The 20298-nt window shown below is 47.4% G+C and overlaps 3 protein-coding genes across 8 annotated transcripts; 2 read left to right on the top strand and 1 right to left on the bottom strand.

Annotated features, from left to right (window-relative positions):
* The first annotated feature begins 100 nt into the window (after window positions 1-100).
* On the top strand, window positions 101-5684 carry glt8d2 (glycosyltransferase 8 domain containing 2). 6 transcript variants are annotated; one of them, XM_047022839.1, is made up of 11 exons: window positions 101-281; window positions 1562-1604; window positions 1799-1926; window positions 2896-2988; window positions 3233-3437; window positions 3575-3692; window positions 3811-3895; window positions 4030-4142; window positions 4325-4503; window positions 4587-4699; window positions 4818-5684. In XM_047022839.1, the coding sequence occupies exons 4-11, from the start codon at window positions 2928-2930 to the stop codon at window positions 4985-4987; spliced, it is 1044 nt and encodes a 347-aa protein (XP_046878795.1). In that variant the 5' UTR covers window positions 101-281; window positions 1562-1604; window positions 1799-1926; window positions 2896-2927; the 3' UTR covers window positions 4988-5684. The 6 variants fall into 6 exon arrangements, with proteins under 6 accessions (XP_046878795.1, XP_046878793.1, XP_046878794.1 ...); XM_047022837.1 differs by lacking the exon at window positions 1799-1926; XM_047022838.1 differs by lacking the exon at window positions 1799-1926 and having other exon boundaries at window positions 104-281; window positions 4337-4503.
* Window positions 5385-12137, bottom strand: hsp90b1 (heat shock protein 90, beta (grp94), member 1). Its single transcript, XM_047022834.1, has 18 exons — window positions 11987-12137; window positions 11039-11141; window positions 10475-10616; window positions 10112-10228; window positions 9481-9812; window positions 9051-9162; window positions 8789-8923; window positions 8569-8685; window positions 8316-8453; window positions 8114-8191; window positions 7967-8032; window positions 7500-7769; window positions 7045-7290; window positions 6662-6798; window positions 6495-6573; window positions 6231-6386; window positions 5924-6034; window positions 5385-5832 (listed from the first exon to the last, which is right to left on the bottom strand). The coding sequence occupies exons 1-18, from the start codon at window positions 12033-12035 to the stop codon at window positions 5806-5808; spliced, it is 2415 nt and encodes an 804-aa protein (XP_046878790.1). The 5' UTR covers window positions 12036-12137; the 3' UTR covers window positions 5385-5805.
* Window positions 12138-12850: 713 nt separating this feature from the next.
* ttc41 (tetratricopeptide repeat domain 41) lies at window positions 12851-19413 on the top strand. Its single transcript, XM_047022938.1, has 15 exons — window positions 12851-13964; window positions 14061-14278; window positions 14474-14637; window positions 14811-15282; window positions 15432-15662; window positions 15813-15984; window positions 16116-16309; window positions 16393-16464; window positions 16536-16666; window positions 16892-17075; window positions 17254-17404; window positions 17568-17720; window positions 17846-17985; window positions 18098-18224; window positions 18324-19413. The coding sequence occupies exons 1-15, from the start codon at window positions 12970-12972 to the stop codon at window positions 18868-18870; spliced, it is 3951 nt and encodes a 1316-aa protein (XP_046878894.1). The 5' UTR covers window positions 12851-12969; the 3' UTR covers window positions 18871-19413.
* The last annotated feature ends 885 nt before the right edge of the window (window positions 19414-20298 follow it).

Genomic DNA, 20298 nt, shown 5'->3' with positions numbered 1-20298 from the left:
TAAAAGGCATACTCATCCCCGTAGTCTAATTAATGTCATTAAGGATGTATCCGAAGGATTTCTCTTCAATCTATCTTCAATGCAAAGCCAAAGCCTTGTGTGCTTCCATGGGTGAACAAGGTCTAGAGTTACATCTGGAAGGAACTTCCTGAAAAGGGAGAAAAGAAAAAGGTTTGCGGTTGGTGAGGGTGTGAGAGACTCACTCCGCAGCGTTTATTAAAGAACATGCACGGGGAATGGTGGTCGTTATGCGGTGTGGATAATTACTGACACTTCTTCTGGTAAGCAGTAGCCTACTTTTACTTTATAATACTTAGGAGAGTTGCCTTTCTTTATAGCCCGTGCATGAAGCCCATACAAAACAAGAGACACACCCCTTTTTAATTCATTGTATTAATCGTTTTCCATAAAAAATTATAATTATCTTCAACGATAAAAAGTTGACTAATCGATTGACACAGTTGTGGTCTTCAAACTCTATTATAGTTACATAAGTGTAGAAGAACTATATGTTCCAGTGTTGAAACCCCTGTGGTCCCCCATAAACTCGCCTGTCTCGTCATCGGGCTATTGTACACCTTTTCTATTACTGCAGGCTTTTAGAATCTGAATAAGAATACGTAAGTCAGTTAATGATTTTTAACAGTTCGTGAGTTTTGTGATAAATCTCACAGCCATTGTATACAAATGGTGCACATTTCCAAACTCAGTATTAGAGGAAACAACATGGGAGTTAAATGCATCTCCAAAAGGCTGTGATTTTTCAAGAACATTGCAACATTGCTCTATCAGTTTGTCCAGGGTTGATGACACGTTAGAATTGCTGGAGGATACTGTTTTTCAAAATATCTAGAGCAAGAGAACATCATTATATGCAAGAACAATAACCAAACATCTTAATTATTTACTGTTATGACTGTGTGATCTTCTATCATAAAGCTATGAAGTTAATAGGGATACATTAATGTTACATTAAATACTGGATGATGTTCCTTTTTGTGTTAACGTCTTAAATTGAATCACTGTCAGACAGTTTATTGAAAAATGCCACCAGGAAGGAAGTGCCACAGGGGTTTGTGAAACTACAACCATATGCCTCTCAATGATCCTAATCAGAATGACCAGTTACAAATACACAAAAAGGTTGCACCCAATATCAGGTTTTAGCGTGCTCTGGGATGCACAAACCAATAAGCTATGAAATGCGAATACCAAAAATCCACCAATGCCATGGTAGGTATGTTAGACTTCCTGACTTCAGCAGATGTGACGGGGACTTTGTGTCTTTCTCTGAGAGGACAGTCAGATCCCTGGAGCACATCTGGATCCTGCTCAGGGAGAGATTTATAGTTGTATATTCCCTTTGGTTGGATCCTCAACTGGGCCTCAGTGCCAATGCCAAACCATGCAGTATCTTCACTTCTCCTGGTTGTTTATCTGACTGCTGTTTTGTGTCTCAGTCCATTTGGGCTGGGCCTCTCTTTCGGTCATCTGCTTCTTTGTCTGATGGTTTTTCTGTACATGTTGCCTGTCAAATCGAATTCTCATTCTCTGTTTGCAGATGCTGCTTGACGAAGAATGAGAAATGGCTCTTTTGAGGAAAAGTGAGTGGCGTTATGATTACTCCTAGCTGGTCCAGACACTACGATTTTTTAAAGAAATCTTAACATTCTCTCTGGATTGAGCAATTCTTACTTGTCGAACAAGTCTCACTGCATGCCAGTTTTTTAACACTCACACAAAAAAACTGTGTTTTGTAAATAATTGAGTTTGCCTAACTTTAACATTGTGTTTGGAGCTCAATGCAGTCTTTGTATGGCACGAGCCCTCCAGCCCTCTGTCCCTCCAGAGGGTTCCCCAGCAGAGCTGGATCGCATCCAACACCATGAATGATGTGACTTTACGCATGTGAATGTGCACGTTTGGGTATGTGTGTGTGTCTACCAATCCTGACTTTCCTCAGCGCTGATGAGGTAAGCAGGGTGTAGGGCCAGGAATCCAATTTCACTCTCCCACACTCTACTCTTCACTTTCAACTATTGTAAAAACATTTATCAACGTTTGGATATGAAGCTGTTTGAGACCACAAAAAAAAGCTGATTTCAAGTAGGTGAAAACCTAACATTGGTAATCTGCGGGTTGTTATAGGAACTTCTTTAGAGAGGTCACATCATTTTGGGGGTATGTGCCAGTCTGATGATTGATGACTCGCAGAGCTTAACTGCTGCTGCCGACACATGGTTAGGGTCTGTGTGCTGATGAGCAGAATGCCAGGGATGGGAGGGGCTGACTGGGCTATTAGTTTGGATTGGTCATGGTACCTGGAGGAGGGGTCATAAAAGATGAGAGAACTTTTATTGAGTGCAGATGACAAGGCTTTCTTTCATCCCTTCCGCAAGGTAATCACCAGTTGATTGATAAGGATGTGACAGCATTATGGGGCAAAGCAGGTATAAGAAGAGGAGGGAAGAACTGATTAATTTGCCTCTCCAAGAATGTGTTTAAACTAATTCAAGTTTTGAAGTCATTGCAATTGTATTTAAAAGAAGAGCGACAGGAAACATAATAGAGAGAGAGAGAGACAGAGACAGACAGACAGACAGACAGACAGACAGAGAGAGAGTGAGAGAGAGAGAGAGAGAGAGAGAGAGAGAGAGAGAGAGGGGAGGACATGCAGGAAATGACACGGGTTGAATTGAAACCCAGGCCCCTGTGACAATGTGTGACTCATTTTCTCCTTGAAAGATATGACAGTGTTAGCTGTGTTGCTAAACATGTACTTTTGTTATAGGGCAAGCACTCTGCAAAGTATCACAAACTGTGCAAGATATTCACGTTAGCGTTAGAGAAGTATACCTTTCTGAATGTTGCCCTTGTCTTTCTGCTTTGTTCCAGTCAACCGCATCCTCCTGACGCTGCTGGTTCTGATGGTGTGTCTCATCCTCCACAGTAAACTGTTCAGAGCGTCACATCGGCCTAAACACATAGGTATGTCAATGCCCCTCCTGTGAGAACAGGTGAGAACAGGCCTCACTGCAACAAGACGCTCACCCGAGGGCGCCAGTGCAAACCAAGACTATCTGAATTAGACCTTGAAGTTTAAGCTATCCGTGACTAAAGGCATTGCCTTTAATACTGTTACATTTCTGTTATATTTATACTGTTATATTTTCAGTTTGATAATACATTTGAAGTGGTTGTTCATGACCAAACCAGTCCTATGTGCATCTAGGATCCTATACAGAAATTAAAAGGGATCCTGGACCTGAACATGATATTGCACTGGAGAAGCCCTCAAACATCATACCAGTGGTCATCTGTGCATCTGAGGAGCGCATAGGGGGAACCATGGCTACCATCAACAGTATCCATAGCAACACAGACGCCAGCGTGTTATTCTATATTGTCACTCTTCGTGAGGCTGTGAAGCTAACACGGTTTGTTGCGTCCGCAAAATTCTTCCCTCCTTTTGCAGCAATCCAAGTTCTGAGTTAAAGTCAAAATTATACACTTCACACATTTGATGGTGTGGTGAACATCCTAGCCTTTGGTCGTCTTTGTGTGTGTCCCATAGACAGTACATAGAGAAGACCAAGCTGAAGGGAATCAAGTATAAAATTCTGGAGTTCAACCCTATGGTACTGAAAGGAAAGGTGAAACCAGACTCCTCCCGGCCTGACTTGTTGCATCCAGTGAGTATGTGTTGTACTACACACACACACACACACGCACACACCAAGCATGTGTACACACCTAACTGCTATGTGGACATCCTGGATTGAAGTAACCTCTCTGTCAATTTATTTGCAGCTTAACTTTGTGCGCTTTTACCTACCCATGCTTGATATCAACCATAAAAGAATCATCTACCTGGATGATGACGTAATTGTACAAGGTGTGAATCCTTCATGTGTGAAGTAGAAATGGAGGGGGAAAGAAAAGAGCGAAGTAATAAACCTTGTTGATTCCGAGCTTTTTATTACATTTTCTATCTAATGACTATTACCTCGCTTCTCCAACCGGGTCCAGGTGACATCCAGGAGCTGTACCGAACCAAGTTGGCGCCAGGCCATGCTGCAGCCTTCGCCACAGACTGTGACCTGCCCTCCACACACGAGATTGTGCGCAGTGTGGGCATGCAGGTGAGTGAAGACACTGGCTGCTAGAGGGCAGTATTTACTCAGGGTGACCTGAGTAGGACTTTGATCAGCTGCTGTCTGTTTGAACTACAGGAAGCCATCTGACAGTTGCTTATCAAGAGTCTTTGCTTTGCTGCATGCATCTTAAAGTGAAATAATTTAAACGCAATCCTTTCTCATTTGAGCCTGTCTCCCAGACAACATACATGGGATTTCTGGACTATAGAAAACAGGTGGTGAGAGATCTGGGAATCAATCCAAGTGACTGCTCCTTCAACCCCGGAGTGTTTGTTGCTGACATGGGGGAATGGAAGAAGCAGAAAATCACCAAACAGCTGGAGAAATGGATGCTGGAGAACTTCAAGTGAGTTGTGTGTTCCATTCAACGCTATTCTTAAAATTGAAATGATACCACCCTCTTTTCTTTTGGTTCCCTTCGTCCTCTAGGGAGAACCTCTACAGCAGTGCCATGGCAGGGGGCGTGGCCACTCCGCCCATGTTGATTGTGTTCCATGACAAGTACACGATCATAGACCCACTGTGGCACGTGAGACACCTGGGTGAGGCTGCCGTCACATCTGCACCATCTCACACAGGGCTCCAGACCCCCAATCAAATGAACGACAGGTTTGGCGAAAAAACTCTTCCTCTAAACTCTGGGGTTTGTCATTCATACAGGCTGGAGTCCTGATGCCAGATATTCGGAGACCTTCCTCCAAGAGGCGCACTTGCTGCATTGGAATGGCCGCTTCAAACCTTGGGACTATCCCTGCGTCCACCTGGACCTGTGGGAGAAGTGGTTCATCCCTGACCCCAATGGCAGGTTCTCTTTGATCCGGCCCAAGTGACACACCATGGCTGTAGAAGACATTAGGACCAGGCGTTTGTGACGTGTCTGGCTTTCCAGGACCTGCTGAGTGGTGTTATGAGGCTGTGTAAGGACAGTAGCTGGTCATGTGGCGTCATCCTGAAACCAAATGTTTGCTGTTTGAATATTGTTTGATAAGAATGTTGTTGTATTCTGCTTTTTGTTGTTGTTGTTGATCAAAACAGTATTATCATTCTCTACAAAATGCAATGCCTACTCTTGGCTCGAATTGAAATGAATAGTAAGATGACATTGATGTGTGTATTGATGTTTTTCGTTACACAATCCATTATTGTGTTTAATGTGTTACCTTTTAAGGATCTGTTTTGAATAAAAAGTGGAATTCAACTCCTAAAAGAAGACCAATCAGACCAAGGTTCCTTTTCCGGAAACATTTAATTGTTCTCGTGACAGGAAGTCAACACTCCATAACCGGTCAGTTAAATATTAACAATTTACAGTCATGAGCAACAAGTAAAATGTCTCATTCAAAACGCTATATCCTGCTTGACAAAAATACAAACTCAATGAAAATGTTTAATTTACATGATGTACCTCATACAATTATCAATGACAAAGATATTCTCCTTTACTAGGAAGATCTTAAAAGTCTATGAGTCTGTGGACCAAATGTCCTCCTGACATATAGCGTTTTGGCATGAAACACCAACTGAAAACACAAGAAATCCCTTAAAAAACCTGTCCATCCTAGCCCCCATCACCCGCATCTGTAGCAGAGAGATCGACATCTCCTTAAATATATGCCCCCCATCCTTCACCCGTCTTCCCCTTGCTGCCTCATAGCTCTATTTTAGTTCTGGCACCCTGTAATGACAGGAAGAGAGGGAAAGACATGAGTTCATCATCCTCCATTTCACAATCCCTCGTTCTTAAGACACTCCCTTTCCCAGCTCACCGTATCCTCCTCTTCCTCCTGCTCCTCTTCCTCTGCTTGAAGTTCCTCTGCATCCTCAGCCTCCTCTTCCTCCACCTGCTCCTCAGGTTCCTCCTCAGGTTCCTCCTCAACCTGAGAGACAAAAACAAAACACTTCAGGGTCTCCCAATTCCAAACGTTTTTACGAAGGGCTTCACAGTGGCCCACAGGACGACAACAACAAATCAGCCTCAGAGAACACCAGAAAAAAACTCAGCGAGACATGCCCTTCTCCAGAGACAGTTAGTAATGCCACTACGGTGTAGTAGACAGGAGGCAGGAGACATACCTGTTCGCTGAGGTCGACGTTCATGCTGAGCCTGAGCATGCGCTCTATCCTGTCTCCGTAGGCCTTGGTGTCGGCTAGCTGGTAGCCGGAGCGCAGGGTGGCCGTCTCAAACAGCACCACGGCCAGGTCTGAGGCCGTCTGGTCCTCCGCATCGCTCTGTGGTAGCCAGGCGGAAGAGGAGTCGGTAAACAACACAGCGTGTACAACGCTGGATGTCTGTCACCAAGTCAGCCATCTTGTTCAAGGCTTTTACATTACACTTACATTGACTCTTTTCAGCATTTCCTTGATGAGTGGGTGTTTGGGATTGATCTCTAGTGTTTTCTTTTGGCTGGCATAGTAACTGGAAAACAACAATGAAACTGTATTAATTCAGGGTTATGTCCATGTCCTCTGAGATTTGAAGGCATTATTCTCCAACCAGCTCTTACTTTGTGGAGATGTCCTGTCCTGTCTGGTAGGCCTGGGCCTTCATGAGCCTCTCCATGTTTCCTGACCAGCCGTACTGGCTGGCTACCAGGGCACAGGGGGACTTGGTCAGTCTCTGGGACAGCACAGCCTTCTCAATCTTTGGAAAAACATGCACAAAAAAGAAAAAAGTTAACTTTTTGTAAATACAACAAAGATTTTTGCATATTGAATGGGACTAACTATAACAAGTAAAGCAACATGTCGTAACAATGTCATTGTTCAGGATAACCTTGTGATACACTGTACACAGAATAGATAAGTCACTTCAGAGTTTGACTCCAAAAGTCGTGTTGGTCCTGTTTTGAGCTTTTTCAAATCGGACCCTGATGTTCGCTAGACTGACCCTGTCTTTCAGGGCCTTGTCCTTCATCCAGGTGGTGAGGGGTTCGTACTCTTTCTCCACGGCCTCCCTCTTCTCCTTGGCCTTGTCGCCCTCGTCGAACGTCACGCCCTCCTTGGCCACGTTCTGGAAGCGCTTGCCGTCGAACTCGGGCAGGGCCTGGACGCAGTACTCGTCCACGGGCTCGGTCAGGTAGATCACCTCGTAGCCCTTCTTCAGCAGATTCTCCACAAACGGAGAGGCTTCGGCCTGAGGAGAGGGGAGGATGGCAGGGAGAGTTAGGCTCAGATTACAATACACACACAAAAAAAGTAGGAAACCTGGTTCGGACGCTAAACCAGATTTTAGATGTAAGGTATTCTAAGAATGTTAGTCAAGGTTTGTATTCATCAACAGGTGTCCTTCTTTGAGAACGTCCTTGAACAGTGCCCACAGCGCTGATGTTCCTCAACCCTCACCTCCTTCCGGCTGGTCCCAGCCATGAAGTAGATCTTGTCCTGCTTCTCCTTCATGCGCTCCACGTACTGCTCAAGGCTGGCCAGCACCGTGTCGCTGTTGGAGGTCTGAAAGCGCAGCAGCTTGGCCAGACGGGTCCTGTTGGAGTGGTCCTCGATCACACCCAGCTTGACGTTGGTGCCGAACTCCTTCCAGAACTTGTCGTTGTACTCCTCCTCGGCGATCTTCTTGATCATGTCCAGGGTCTTGCGCACCAGCTTTTTACGGATGACCTGGTTGGAGAGACGTGAGTTCGGTGAGCGGTCTGCTTGGTTTGACACAGGGAGTATTGGACCGCGAACCGTTTCTCGACCACTGGGCACCTGTGTGATGCCTTTGTGACGCTGCTTGAAAAAGGGGGCTACGCAGGTAAACGTTGAGTTCAAGTTTTTGGATCTGGCGAAGGGAGTGCGGCAGTAGCAGGTCTCACCTTGAGCAGTTTGTGCTGCTGGAGATTCTCTCTGGAGACGTTCAGCGGCAGGTCATCGGAGTCAACCTGAGGAGACGCAAACAGCACACCGTCAACCTTCAAGGGGGCAACGTGTTGGAGGTATGGATCCGGTCTGATAATACTCACCACGCCCTTCACAAAGTTCAAGTACTTGGGCATCATGTCATGGAAATCATCGGTGATGAAGACCCTACGCACAAACAGCTGTAAAAGAGTGAGAGAGAGATGCTGATCGATCGGATGTGAATACAAACAGGACTCGTACAGTACTGCGTGTAAGACGAGTCTAAAAAAACCCCGGTGCCCCACAGGCCACTAGCAACCATACCTTAATGTAGTCGTTCTTCTTGGACCCATACTCGTCGAAAAGACCACGAGGGGCTGTGGAGGGCACAAAGAGGATGGACTTGAAGGTGACCTCGCCCTCGGCAGTGAAGTGGATGTGGGCGATGGGATCTTCCGTCTCCTGTAAGGACGCAGAACGACCTGGATGAGCGGACATGGATGGAACACCCACAGGAGTCGAGCTGTCTAGATGTTCCGAGGAGAGGAACCTGGTTGGTTCCAGCAGGGGGTCTCACCTTGGAGAAGCTCTTGTAGAAGGCCTTGTACTCGTCCTCCTCCACCTCCTTAGCCGGCCTCTGCCAGATAGGCTTGATGTTGTTCATCAGCTCCCAATCCCACACCGTCTTCTCCACCTAGAGAGAAAAAGAGAGAAACACCACATGAACACCAGGCTGCATGGCAGGCTTTTCGCCTGGGTATGGTTTTTGCAGTTCAAAGATGCTCGCGATGGTTTACCTTCTTGGTCTTTGGCTTGTCCTTGTCCTCCTCCTCTTCCTCCTCCTCCACCTCAGCCTCAGCTTCAGCCTCAGCTTCATCCTTCTTCTCTGCGTCAGCCTCGTCCTCATCCAGAGGCTCCTCCACAGTCTCAGTCTGGACAGGAACAGAGGGAGGCGTGAGGTTCACTCTGCCCAAGCTGCATTCAAATGCCATTCATGTTCCCCTAGCCATCAAGTATTGTTCACGGGAGACCTAGAGAACACCAGGCACAGCGACTGACCTTGCTGCTCCACACGTAGATAGGGAAGTTGATGAACTGGGAGTATTTGGTTACAAGGTTCTTGATGGTCTGAAGCTCCAGGTAGTCTGATGCTTCCTCCTTCATCACCAAGCTGGGAAAGAGAAGAGCATCTCAGGTTAGGGATCAAGCTGGCTGTGCTGTACAGCTGTCTGTTCAACCACTGTCACACTCCTGTTTGCATCACATGAGGGAGACAAATACATAAGGCTTCTCAAACTCCAGTTTGAACTTTAAGGCAGGCTTGAATCTGACAGACCAGTGTGGTCATAAATATAGTGTAACATAAAGATATCTGGTCTGGCCAACCAAACCAACACTTCCAAATCAAACCTGCCAACGCTCCCATGAAAGACATCATATTTTGTTATATTGGTTTGAGATGTCGCCAAGTGTTGCCATGCCTACTCACGTGATAGTGGTGCCCCTGCCCAGCGTGTCCCCACGGGGGTCCTCGATGACGGAGAACTCGTTGGAGTCCGACTCCCAGATGTGCTGGGTGCCGTTGTTATGCTTGGTTGTTACGATGACCTTGTCTGCCACCAGGAAGGCCGAGTAAAAGCCCACACCGAACTGGCCAATCAGCTCAGAGGTGGACTGGCCCTCCACCTGCATCTCCGTCATCTTGTTGAGGAACTCACTGGTGCCAGACTTGGCGATGGTACCCAAGTTCTTCACCAGATCCTCCTTGGTCATGCCGACGCCTGTGTCTGTGATGTGGAGCATGTTCTTCTCCTTGTCAGACTGTTTTGGAGGAAAGGGTGACATGTTGTATGTTATAGTCTACATTGTCATTTGTATTTGTGGGGGAAATAGATAGGCAATTAGAAACATGTTTCTATTTCCCTTTGTGGGTTTACTCAAACGAGTCAGGTGTTTAAAGTCATGTACTGGAGGTGTGTATTTGCAATGCAAACCCATGTAAATACAGATGTGGCGGACATGTAAACCACACGGTCTTAAGTATCACTTCTGACAGCTTAGTGTTGAGTAAGAACCTGTTTGGGTGGGTCCCAGTGTAACCCAGAGGATAAGTTACCCACCTTGATTTTCACCGTCAGCTCTTCGTTACCGCTGAGTGCATCCTCATTGGTCAGGGACAGCAACCGGATCTTATCCAGGGCATCCGAAGCGTTGGAGATCAGTTCTCTAAGGAAGATCTGCAAAAAGACACACAAGAAAGAAGCGTCAGCCATAACATTCTCAGTTGATTTTGTTACGTCATATTCAAATGCATGCAACAACAAAATGACCAAATCAAACCACGGCTCTACACAGAATTACATAGTCCCATACATTACTCAAATCGATAACACAAACAAACAAACAAAGTATAGACAGACTGACAGATGGAGGAGAATAACTGCCGTGTTGTTTGATGGTAGACATTGAGAAAACACACAAACCTCTTTGTTCTTGTAGAGGGAGTTGATGATGAGCTTCATCATCCTGTTCACTTCAGCCTTGAACACATGCTTTTCCGATTTCTCACGGATTTCCTTGATCTGAGCTGCGTTCAAGCCATCAAGCTGGATGGCCTCCTCTTCCCTGGATAAGGAGACAAAGGGGAAATCACAAACAGGCATGAATTAGTAATAACAACTCTGGTTTTCCCCAAAGGGAGGATCAATTAGCAACCATCCTGATACGGCAAGCTCACATGCTGTTTTGTAACAGGGCTTGTGTCTAGAAAGAAGTCATTGGGGAAAACTGTGAAGCCGGCTGTGTGTGCCAGCAAAGACGGCACTAGTAGCTGTTTCTCCAAGCAACAGATGAGGAGCTAGTGCACTAACGAAACATAATGCTGAGAGTGTCAAACCAAAAGGGGAAAATCTTTTTGTACTCAACTTTTGTTGAGAGTTGGGTGTAGGCTACTTGAGAATTCGAAGTCAAACAGCCAAGGGGAAGGGATAGGGGGGTAGTGTCAGATTTACTACACAAGTATCAGAGGTATAACAAGACTGACTTACCTCTGGACAACCTCGTCATCTGTCCGTGATCCATCTCTGCTTTTGCCCAGGTCTTTCTCCACTGTGCCATCAATGTCAACATCATCGTCTGCACTGACTGATGCTGTAGAGCAAAACAATACATTATGGAATCAACAATACTTTATTTGCTGTAATTATACAACTATCTTTACAGAATGACTTCAAAGTAAATCGACTTTATTGGTTTGTTGGTTAATTGCAGGGCTAAACCTGACCTTGCAAGTTACTCCACCTAATTAAAAAGCCACTTTCGTTTGTGTTGCATGACTGAATATACTTGATCATAAAGAACTACTAGTCAGTCTACAAATCGTTTAACCCCAGAAGACCTTCTCTAGTACAAGGCAGTCATTCTCACAATTAATCAGATAATGCAGTGGCAAATTGATACCAGATAAAGTTAACCTTCATGGCTGATAATGTGCACATTCCATGTTCACCTTCTTATCTTATAGTACCGGCTAAAGAGATTGTACTGCATAAACCAAACAATGAAAAATGTCAAGATTATTTCGCACTTTGCAGTGGCCTACGGTAACTTACTTTACCAAGGACGAAATACGTTGTTGTTTAAGATACAATGTCACAGCTGAGAAGTGTCAAGTAAGGCAGTTTCAATTAAGACTTTGGTATTTCATATCCAATGATGTCTCTAATCTGCTCGCAAATTAGCGGGCAGATGACAGTTACAATTTCTTCATAATGCATGTCGCTCCAAGTACAGCATACTACATTTTGCTTATTGATCATTACCTATGTTTGCTCAGAGTCAGAGTATTTAATCCCCGACATAGATTGTTATACTGTACATAGCTATAGCCTATAGAAATACATTTCGCTTAAACCACAATATGCATGTAATAAAGTTATAGCTAATTTAGCAAAGCATTTGTGAAATTTGGCATGCCGTGAAGCTGGACTACTTACTGAACGTTAGCAGAGCACAAATGAAGCCTATAATCCAAATTCGTCTCATTTTTATAGAGAATGTAATTTATAGGATGTTTTGGTTTTGTCCCGTTTAACACACCAACTACCCGGTAAGCAGTTGAACTGCTCGGTGACGGGAAAAGGTGACTGTCTTTATCACGTCCCATTTACGTGGGAGGCGGATTCCTGTTGGGAGCCTATCTCTGTTCCCCACGCACAACTCTAGACCAATAGCAGATATTCTTGCATTCACGAACGTCCAATCGCAACATTACATGTCTAATTTTACTCGTCCAAAGCGTGTCTAGTCACCATTGGCCGAAGAATACGACGAACAACAGTGATGAATTGTCATCGTATTATTGAAGCGTATTGTTACTAAATTTGCATTGCCCGACTTATGTGTACGGTGAATGGAAACATGTGTAAAGTTACTTTATAAATAAAGCATTCAGATTATGGCTGTTGTATTCAAACATCCTGGGAACGCTTTAGGTTGAGCCATGCGTTGACCTTAACAACCACTGTTACTATGGTATGCAAGGCACAGATTGTTTGGGTGTCAGCTAGTTTTTAACATCAGTGATACAGCGTCAATTGCAGTTCTAGTCTAGGAGAAATGTAGGTTGGTCTAAAAAACAACATCAGATTTATTTAAACATACATTGTTGACAGATTGTTTACCAGATCGTCATCCTCACATTTGTGAGTTATGCCAAACAGGCAGTCCTCTCACTAGGCTACACAGGACACACCGTCAGAGGTATGTATATCTGCTTTTGTTTTTGTTTGTTTGTTTCTTTGTGTGTGACTATGTGTGTGACTGTGTGTGTATATCTCCAACAGAAACAATAGAAAGAGAAATGGAAATGCATTAACACACATCCAGTAAATAATTATTCAATGAGGCTTCAACAATCATTCATAGTTTTACCAAGGGCTTTGTAGGACCCAGCTGGTGAGAGTTCCAGAGGCTTGAGATGAACCCTCAGAAGGGAGGTGTCAGGGGAGGATCCTACCCCAAAGCCCCACCATGCACAGCCCCTCTGAAGCCTGTGCTGTGCTCCGTCCCAGAAGACCTCCAGAAGGAGTTGCTCTACTTGAAAAACAAGGTGTTCCCCCAGCTTAATGCCCTTTGCCAGGCCAGAGGCACCTGCTTCACTCCTGTGGATGTTCAATGGGATAATGATCAGGCCGACCGCAGGTCCTACGACCCTGCCATCCATAGGCCTCCCCTCTCCTCCCAGCAGCTGAAGGTCAGCCTGGACATCATCACACACTCCTCCTCCTTCATCTGTCTCCTGGGTCATCAATATGGGCCGTCCAGGCGAGAGGACTCCCCCCCGCTTCCAGCCCCTGGCCCTGCACGAGAGGTCCTCTCTGGGCTGGATCGGAACCTGTGTGTGGCTGCGGAGGGAGGCTATCCCTGGATCCTCACGGGAAAGAACCCGACCAGCTCGGTGACAGAGCTGCAAGTCACCCAGGCGGCCCTAATGGGAGACCCAAGACGATGTTTCTTCTACTTCAGGGACTACTCTGTCCTGGGGGAGATGTATGAGGGGAAGGACGAGCATGAGGAACGGAGGAGGTCTTTGCTGAGTGCGTTCTCCGAGAAGAGAGAACATGAGAGGTGCAGGGTCCGAGCCCTGAAGAACCGCATCGTGGCCAGCCTCCATCCGGTGAGGTTCTTCCAGACCCTGGAGGAGCTGGGGGTCCTGGTGATGAGGGACTGGAAGGGCCCGATCGAGCAGCTCTGTGGGGCCCTGCTGGATCAGTCTCCGGCTCTAGGCCACCGGGACTCCCTGGAGAGGTATTACCATGAAGGATTCATCCATTATCTGTGCCACTGGTTTGTTCCCTCCAGCCAGACTACAGCAGTGTTAGAGGCACTCAACACATTCACTCACTGTCTCACCCAAAACACATCTCAGAGTGACAGATTTCTACCAAGGAAGTCAGCGCTCCGAACAACAAGGTGAGAATGCCAATCTTAAAATGGTTTTGAATGAGTCAAAAGCTATGGTTGTGATGGTTTTCCTAACGTGACCTCTTGACTTCTTCACTGGCTCAGTCTTCCTAACAGCTGGGATTCAGAGAGATCCATGGTCCTTCTCTGTGGTGAGAGGGGTTGTGGGAAGACTTCGCTGGTTGCCTGGTGGATCCAGGAGCTCCGAAAGACCCACCCTGGGATCCTAGTGATCCCTTACTTTTGTGGAATCAGCAACTCCAGTGTGGATATTGGATCTGTGCTGAGGCAGTTCACTGTGGCTCTACACCAGGCCTGTTACGGTAAACAGAAGTGTAACCTTTCCCTCTGTCTCAGGTTAGATGAGTTTATCTCCCACAAGCGAACCACAATCGACGTTAAAGTGTCGGCTACCCTGATTCTTGTACGAAAAATGCTCTGCCTTATGCAGCACAAATACAAATGCAGTGTCTGACCTCATTCTAACAACTACCTTTGTGTTTTCTTGCTGTGTGTAGGGAGCAAGCCTGAATGGAATGAAGGGCTGTCAGACCTGGTCAGGCCCAGACCGCTCCATGTTGTGGTCCAGGCTTTCCTTGCTGCTGCTGCCCTGCGACCCTGCATTCTGGTTCTGGATGGACTCGACCGTCTGAATGGAACCCTGGGCTTGTCAATGCAGGAGGTACTGCAGTGCATCAGTTTATTAATGACAGAAATAGAATGGATAGCACATATCTGCCTTTTTAGCTCTTGTTGAAGATAATGTTGAAGATGCTGTGTCTTTGTGGAAATATAAATGTCAGTGATTTGTGGTTCAGTACTGTTTCTTCATCTCAATGTCTGTATTTGTTCCAGGTGAAAGAGTTGAGCTGGCTCCCAAGCCCTCTGCCCCCCCAGTGTAAGCTGATCCTCACCACCACTTCCACGGACCTCACCTACAAGAGCCTGACCCTGCGCCCCGACGTCCACGCCCTGACCTGCCCCGGCCTGTCTGACCCCGGGGCCCGCCGCCGCCTGCTGCTCCACCACCTCACCCTGCCCAGCCTGGCGCCCCCTGCCCCCCTGCTGCAGGACCTCCTGAGGGGGAGGCTAGGCTGCCTGCCCCTGTACCTGGCTCTGGTGGCTGGAGAGCTGCAGACCTGTGGTGTTCTGAGGGGAGCTCGGGAGGTGGAGGGGCTGATGGAGGGCTATACGGAGGTGGACTCAGTGGCCGAGCTGTGGGTGAGGGTGGTCCAGCGCTGGTCACGTGACTACGGGGATGGGGTGTATGAGGGAACACCGAGCATGGCCGAACAGACTAAACCTCTTGCTCTGGTCTCTGAAACAGGTAGGAGCATCTTCTGTAGGTTGTTACATGGCAAGGACAAATATGTCCAGGTATCAAAATATGTGACCTCTTGTGCCCAAGTCCAGCAAGGACAGATAGCTTTATGATTAGGCCTACTTTTTAACCAATGAGTTTATCCGTCTTTCTAGAGCTGAGGGGCTGGGTGTGGGACTCTCTCTGCCTGGTCCACCTCTCCCGCTCTGGCCTGACAGAGGGGCAGCTCTGGGCCTTGCTGGAGGTTCTGGGTCAAAAGGTGCCACAGCCTCTGGAGTGGGCCCGCTTTCGTTCAGCTACCATGCTGTGGATTCAGGAAAAACCCAGCGGGGCGCTGAGCTTCACACACCAGTCACTGACCCAGGCCATGGACCTCCTGCTGATGAGTGAGTAAACAGCTAGAAGCCTGTGGTTGATATTTGGACGATTCGGCGATTTAGGTGGCATTACCTCAGTTAAAGCTGAAATAGTCTGCCTCAATAGTTAACCTTTTTGATTTGTTCCCCTTCAGCTTATCTCTGTGTTTTGTTATGCAGAGATCCCCCCCAGGAGAGGCCCCAGGAGGGCCTACCAGCTCACCCTGGCCCAGTACTTCCAGGGGCAGAGCAGGGAGCCGGGCAGCTGGGGAAAGGTGTTAGAAGAGGTGCCCTGGCTCCTGGAGCAACGTGGGGCCTGGGGACAGCTGCATGCCTTCCTCACAGACCCCGAGTAGGAACATGGACACACACTAAAAGACACAGAACACACAAGACACACGCAACCTAGACTCACGCTTGATCCGGATACAGAACTGTAGGTGACTCTGTCCAGTACTAACAGCATGTATTTGCTTTCTCCAGGACTGTAGAACAACTGTCCTCAAGCTGGAACCAGTGTCCTCAGCTGAGGATAGACATAGCCAGGTCCTGGACTATCTTGATCCTCAAAGGTTACGACCCCTACACTTCATATCAGAGGCTGTTGGGAAATGAAGTCCACGGTCCTCCCTCTGGTTTAATAGATCTATGGGGGCCCTCACCTGGGAGGCGCACAGGTAGCTTCACCACAATGTATGAAGTTCCACTTCCTTTTATTGTTAACTTCTAAGATATGTGAAGTTTTGTTTGTCCCCTGTAGATGCCGATTCAGTACCGAGAGAAACAGCGAGCACCAATGCCTTTGTCACCGAGACACAAAACCTAGACAAAGGTCAATATCGATAAACGAAATCTCATTACAAAGAAGTGACAGGTGATCTTTAATCCGTGTTCTCCCAGCAGACGCAGTCTGGGTGTGTGAGTCACCAGTGAGGGCGAGAGCGGCGGTGTTTGTGTCTGAGCTGCTGCTCTGCCTGAGCAGGGAGCAGCAAGCAGAACGTCTCCTGCTGCAGGCCCTGGACACTCTCACACAGGTCAGACCATCTCGCTGCTAACCAACACGATGGGATTGGACCGGATTTGACCCTTGACATACCCTACCGTGTTGAATGAAATGAACCCATGTGTTTTGGTTGGGTAATCCCATTGCTTTCAAACGTAAAAGTATTGTGGAGCACCGTTTGGGGGATCGGCCATCTTTTCTTCTGAAGCCAGTTTGATCCTTCACGCTGGGCTCTTCCTCTGCCGTGCTCTCCCAGGCTGGAGAGGAGGACACAGAGAGAGCGGGGCTGCTGTTGGGCGTGCAGCACACCTTGGCTGAGCTGTATGTGGCCATGGGCCGGGCCGGACAGGCCGTGACTCACTTCACCTCGGCTCTGAGGACCGTCCAGACACTCGCCACCTCCTGCTCTCAGGAACCCGAGGGCAAGCTCGTCAGGATAGGTCATTGTCTAGACCCGGACACGGCAAGCTACGCTCGCGTCCGTCCCAAAATACAAGCACGACGCTCTGGGGATAGTTGTTCCTCTCCAGTTCACTTCTGCATCACACTGACCAGATATCCATTGCAGGACACGGGTGTAAACCGTGCCTGAATGTGTTTGATTGACTCTCCCCACAGGTCAGCTGCTCTGTACGCTCTGCCAGCTGATGTCTGCTGAGGGTTGTGTGGATGAGGCCTCCCGGATTCTGAGTGACATCATCAGCCTAGGTCATCGCCTGGTTCACCCGTGCGCTGAGGCTACGGTTTCTATGCTCCAGGCGTCGCACAGGTGTGTAGACTGCACTAATTAGCCACCTACCATTGACGACGCCACCATGAACTGGAAATGTTCGGATGAACTCGAGAGATTTATGTGTGTGGATGTTTGTTTGATGTTATTCGGTGTACTAAATGAAGGTCGTGCCATGCAATGGTGGCGAATCACCCAACAGGATAAGCCTGGATCATCGAAATGCATGTGAGGCAGAGAGCCTTCTCCAAGCAGCCCTGGAGATCAGGAGGAGCTGGTATGGTGGAGAGCACCCTCTAGTGGCGGAGGTGGAGGAACGCCTGGCAGACGTCTGGGCAGTAAGCTACAACACAGGGTCAGAAGACCAGTCTCGCACTGTCTATTGCTTCTCTCTGTTGATCGTGCTCACTAGTTTACCTGCTGTGAATTGATTCTCTCCACCCCCTCTGCAAACTGTGCAAACACTGTGGAAATATTTAGATTGAAGCGGGCCGAGGCGGTGGAGTTGTATCGACACGCAGTGCGTGTGAGAGGCCAGGAAATGAGGCCCCCTCGCCCCCTCGACGCACCCCTCGGTCAGGCTAAGGGACGCAGTCTGGCCCTCACCCTGATCAAACTTGGTAACTGGCGCGTTCAAGCTACAGGCGCCTCAAACTTTCCCACTCAAGGTAGTCGTGTTTACTGATGTGTGTGTGTGTTAATGGGCGTGTGTGTGTGTGTGTCCTGTTACAGGCAGGATGCTTGGGCAGAGCTCCAGTAAGACAGAGAGGAGGGAGGCCGAGGAGCTGTTCCAGACAGCCCTGGATCTGAGCCTCCGCTCTCTGGGCCCTGAACACACGCTCACCAAAGACATACAACAGTAAGCAAGAACACACCTAACTGTGTCTTGGCATTTCCAGGCTTTCCGGAATTGTTTGTGTGAATCTTTCATCAGTTCATGCCTCAAACGTCCTCCTAGGATTTTGACCCGAGCGTTCAGGCAGACTGTGGCGTCCTGTGACCCCATGTCCAGACCTCCGTCACACAGGAGGCTGAGTGGAGGCCGACCCTGCACAGCCAGCACAGTGTCCCACAGGGGCCCATCACACACCCCTCTTGCCCCCTCCAGGACAAGGCCCCAGTCAGGCTGGAGTGTCACTCAATCAAACCTAGACCCAGAATCAGTAAAGAACCCCAATCAGAGAGCAGGGTTGAGCCAGATGGCCCCCTGGTCAGCTGTTCAGACCACTGTATTTGGCCCAAAGAGTGACATCAGTAACCTAACACCCAGGCCCAAAACTGCGCCAAGTTCGAGCTCACGTTCTGCTGACAGAACCAGGGTTCCGCAGCGGGCAGGCTGGTGCCACCTGCCAGGGCGGTACCTACTGGAGGACCAGATGGTGACTGCTCTCAGCACACAGATTGGTCCTCCAGTATTGAGGCTCAGATATGCCCCAATGCTCAGAAGACAGATTCTGGCCCTGCCCCTCTGCGGGTCACGGAAGAGAACAGATCAAAAGTTTTAGGAGGGAAGTTTAGTTGTTGAATATTTATTGACATAGTGATGTGTATACATAACAATTCTTATTAAATTCATATTTTTATGTATTAATGACTAGCTTGTTCTATGAAATTCAGTGGATCACAATCTACAATTAGAATTATCACTTGATTCTTGTAGTTTTTATGTTGGCCAGAAGAGGGCACCCTGAGCACCTGTGAGACAAGGTGAAGTGGGTAGAGTCTCAGAGGATCTGAATGAAAGGGTTTCTTGAGCAACAGCCTACTGTACGTTCCATTTGCTGTGACGTGAAGTGTGTTTCTGTTTTAGCCGGTTTGGATCACCATGTGGGGTAATCTCGAGTTAAGGTCATGTGTTCTTGGCTGTGTGTGTGTGTGTGTGTGTTTGTGTGTGTGTACTGTGCATGGCTCTTGCACCACTTTCTTTTATTGGATAAATTGTTTTTTTTTTCAATCAAGCTGACTCATTGTGTCATGGTTAGGGTAAACCATTTGTGATTTAATTGTTTTTAAAGAAATATGCCATCATGTAAACCCAGCACTGTAAATCCTGCATGGACAAAAATGATGTTTCTCCTTGTCTTCATGTCAAACAGTATAGTGGGACAGAATACGGATCTACTGTGTCATTTGTGCATGCTCTATTGTGATGATAAATTCAAATACACAGTGAAATACATAGTGTTTAATCAGGATGATGATGTGTTAAGATCTTGCCTTGAATTGCCAAATAACCATGCCAATCCGTCTGGATTTTCATTCAGAGTGAGATAATATATTGGGGGAGGGGGGGGGGGGAGTCTATGTGTGAGACTGCACGTATACTAACCTCTGCTCTGGAGAGAAGGGTTAGGGGGGGAGGACTTGGCAGACGAGAGAGAGAGAATGTGTCGTGTCGTAAAGTTGTGTCAACGTGTACAGTATGAAACATGGCAACAGGCTGTATCGCCTGGGTAAAGATACAGAATCCATTTTGCAACGTGTAAAATGTGTGTGTGTGTGTGTGCGATGTCACGTCCCAGTCTGCTGTGGTTGCTGAGCCTCTTTTGAGCAAGTGTGAGGATGTCTCTACCGACCAGTTAAGTGCTTCCCCATACCTCTTCCTTTTCCTTTTCATTCCTCGGGCTAAAATACATGTATCCTGCAGACGGTAATAGATCATGACGGACACACTCTCGTCCACACATACTTCAAAATAGAACTGTGGTGGGAATTACACTTTAGTTCCATTTGAAGTTAATATGAGCCATAAGATATGTATATTTATCATTCAAGATATCTAAAACCCCAAATTGAACTGCCAGTCACTGCTGTCTTTGAAGGAACCCCCCCCCCCCCCCCCCCCCCCCAAAAGTTCAAGAATTCTTCTCCTGAGGCAGCTGACTCGCTCTCTTTGGGTTTTCACCTGCTTTCTTTCCCGACTGCTATTATGT

Source organism: Hypomesus transpacificus, chromosome 7, assembly GCF_021917145.1.
Source record: "Hypomesus transpacificus isolate Combined female chromosome 7, fHypTra1, whole genome shotgun sequence".
NCBI lineage: Eukaryota > Metazoa > Chordata > Actinopteri > Osmeriformes > Osmeridae > Hypomesus > Hypomesus transpacificus.
This window is presented reverse-complemented; position numbering and strand designations above follow the sequence as displayed.

Coding starts and splice junctions, on each gene's coding strand:
- ttc41 (XM_047022938.1), top strand. CDS start 12,970: ATGAACCCTCAGAAGGGAGGTGTCAGGGGAGGATCCTACCCCAAAGCC. Junction 13,965..14,060: donor TCAGCGCTCCGAACAACAAG/GTGAGAATGCCA, acceptor TCACTGGCTCAG/TCTTCCTAACAGCTGGGATT. Junction 17,721..17,845: donor GCAGTAAGCTACAACACAGG/GTCAGAAGACCA, acceptor GGAAATATTTAG/ATTGAAGCGGGCCGAGGCGG.
- glt8d2 (XM_047022835.1), top strand. CDS start 2,865: ATGTTGCCCTTGTCTTTCTGCTTTGTTCCAGTCAACCGCATCCTCCTG. Junction 4,143..4,324: donor TGCGCAGTGTGGGCATGCAG/GTGAGTGAAGAC, acceptor TTCTCATTTGAG/CCTGTCTCCCAGACAACATA. Junction 4,504..4,586: donor TGGATGCTGGAGAACTTCAA/GTGAGTTGTGTG, acceptor TTCGTCCTCTAG/GGAGAACCTCTACAGCAGTG.
- hsp90b1 (XM_047022834.1), bottom strand. CDS start 12,035: ATGAGACGAATTTGGATTATAGGCTTCATTTGTGCTCTGCTAACGTTC. Junction 10,229..10,474: donor CCCTCTACAAGAACAAAGAG/GTTTGTGTGTTT, acceptor GTCTTTTTGCAG/ATCTTCCTTAGAGAACTGAT. Junction 8,924..9,050: donor TCTACGTGTGGAGCAGCAAG/GTCAGTCGCTGT, acceptor GTTCCTGTCCAG/ACTGAGACTGTGGAGGAGCC.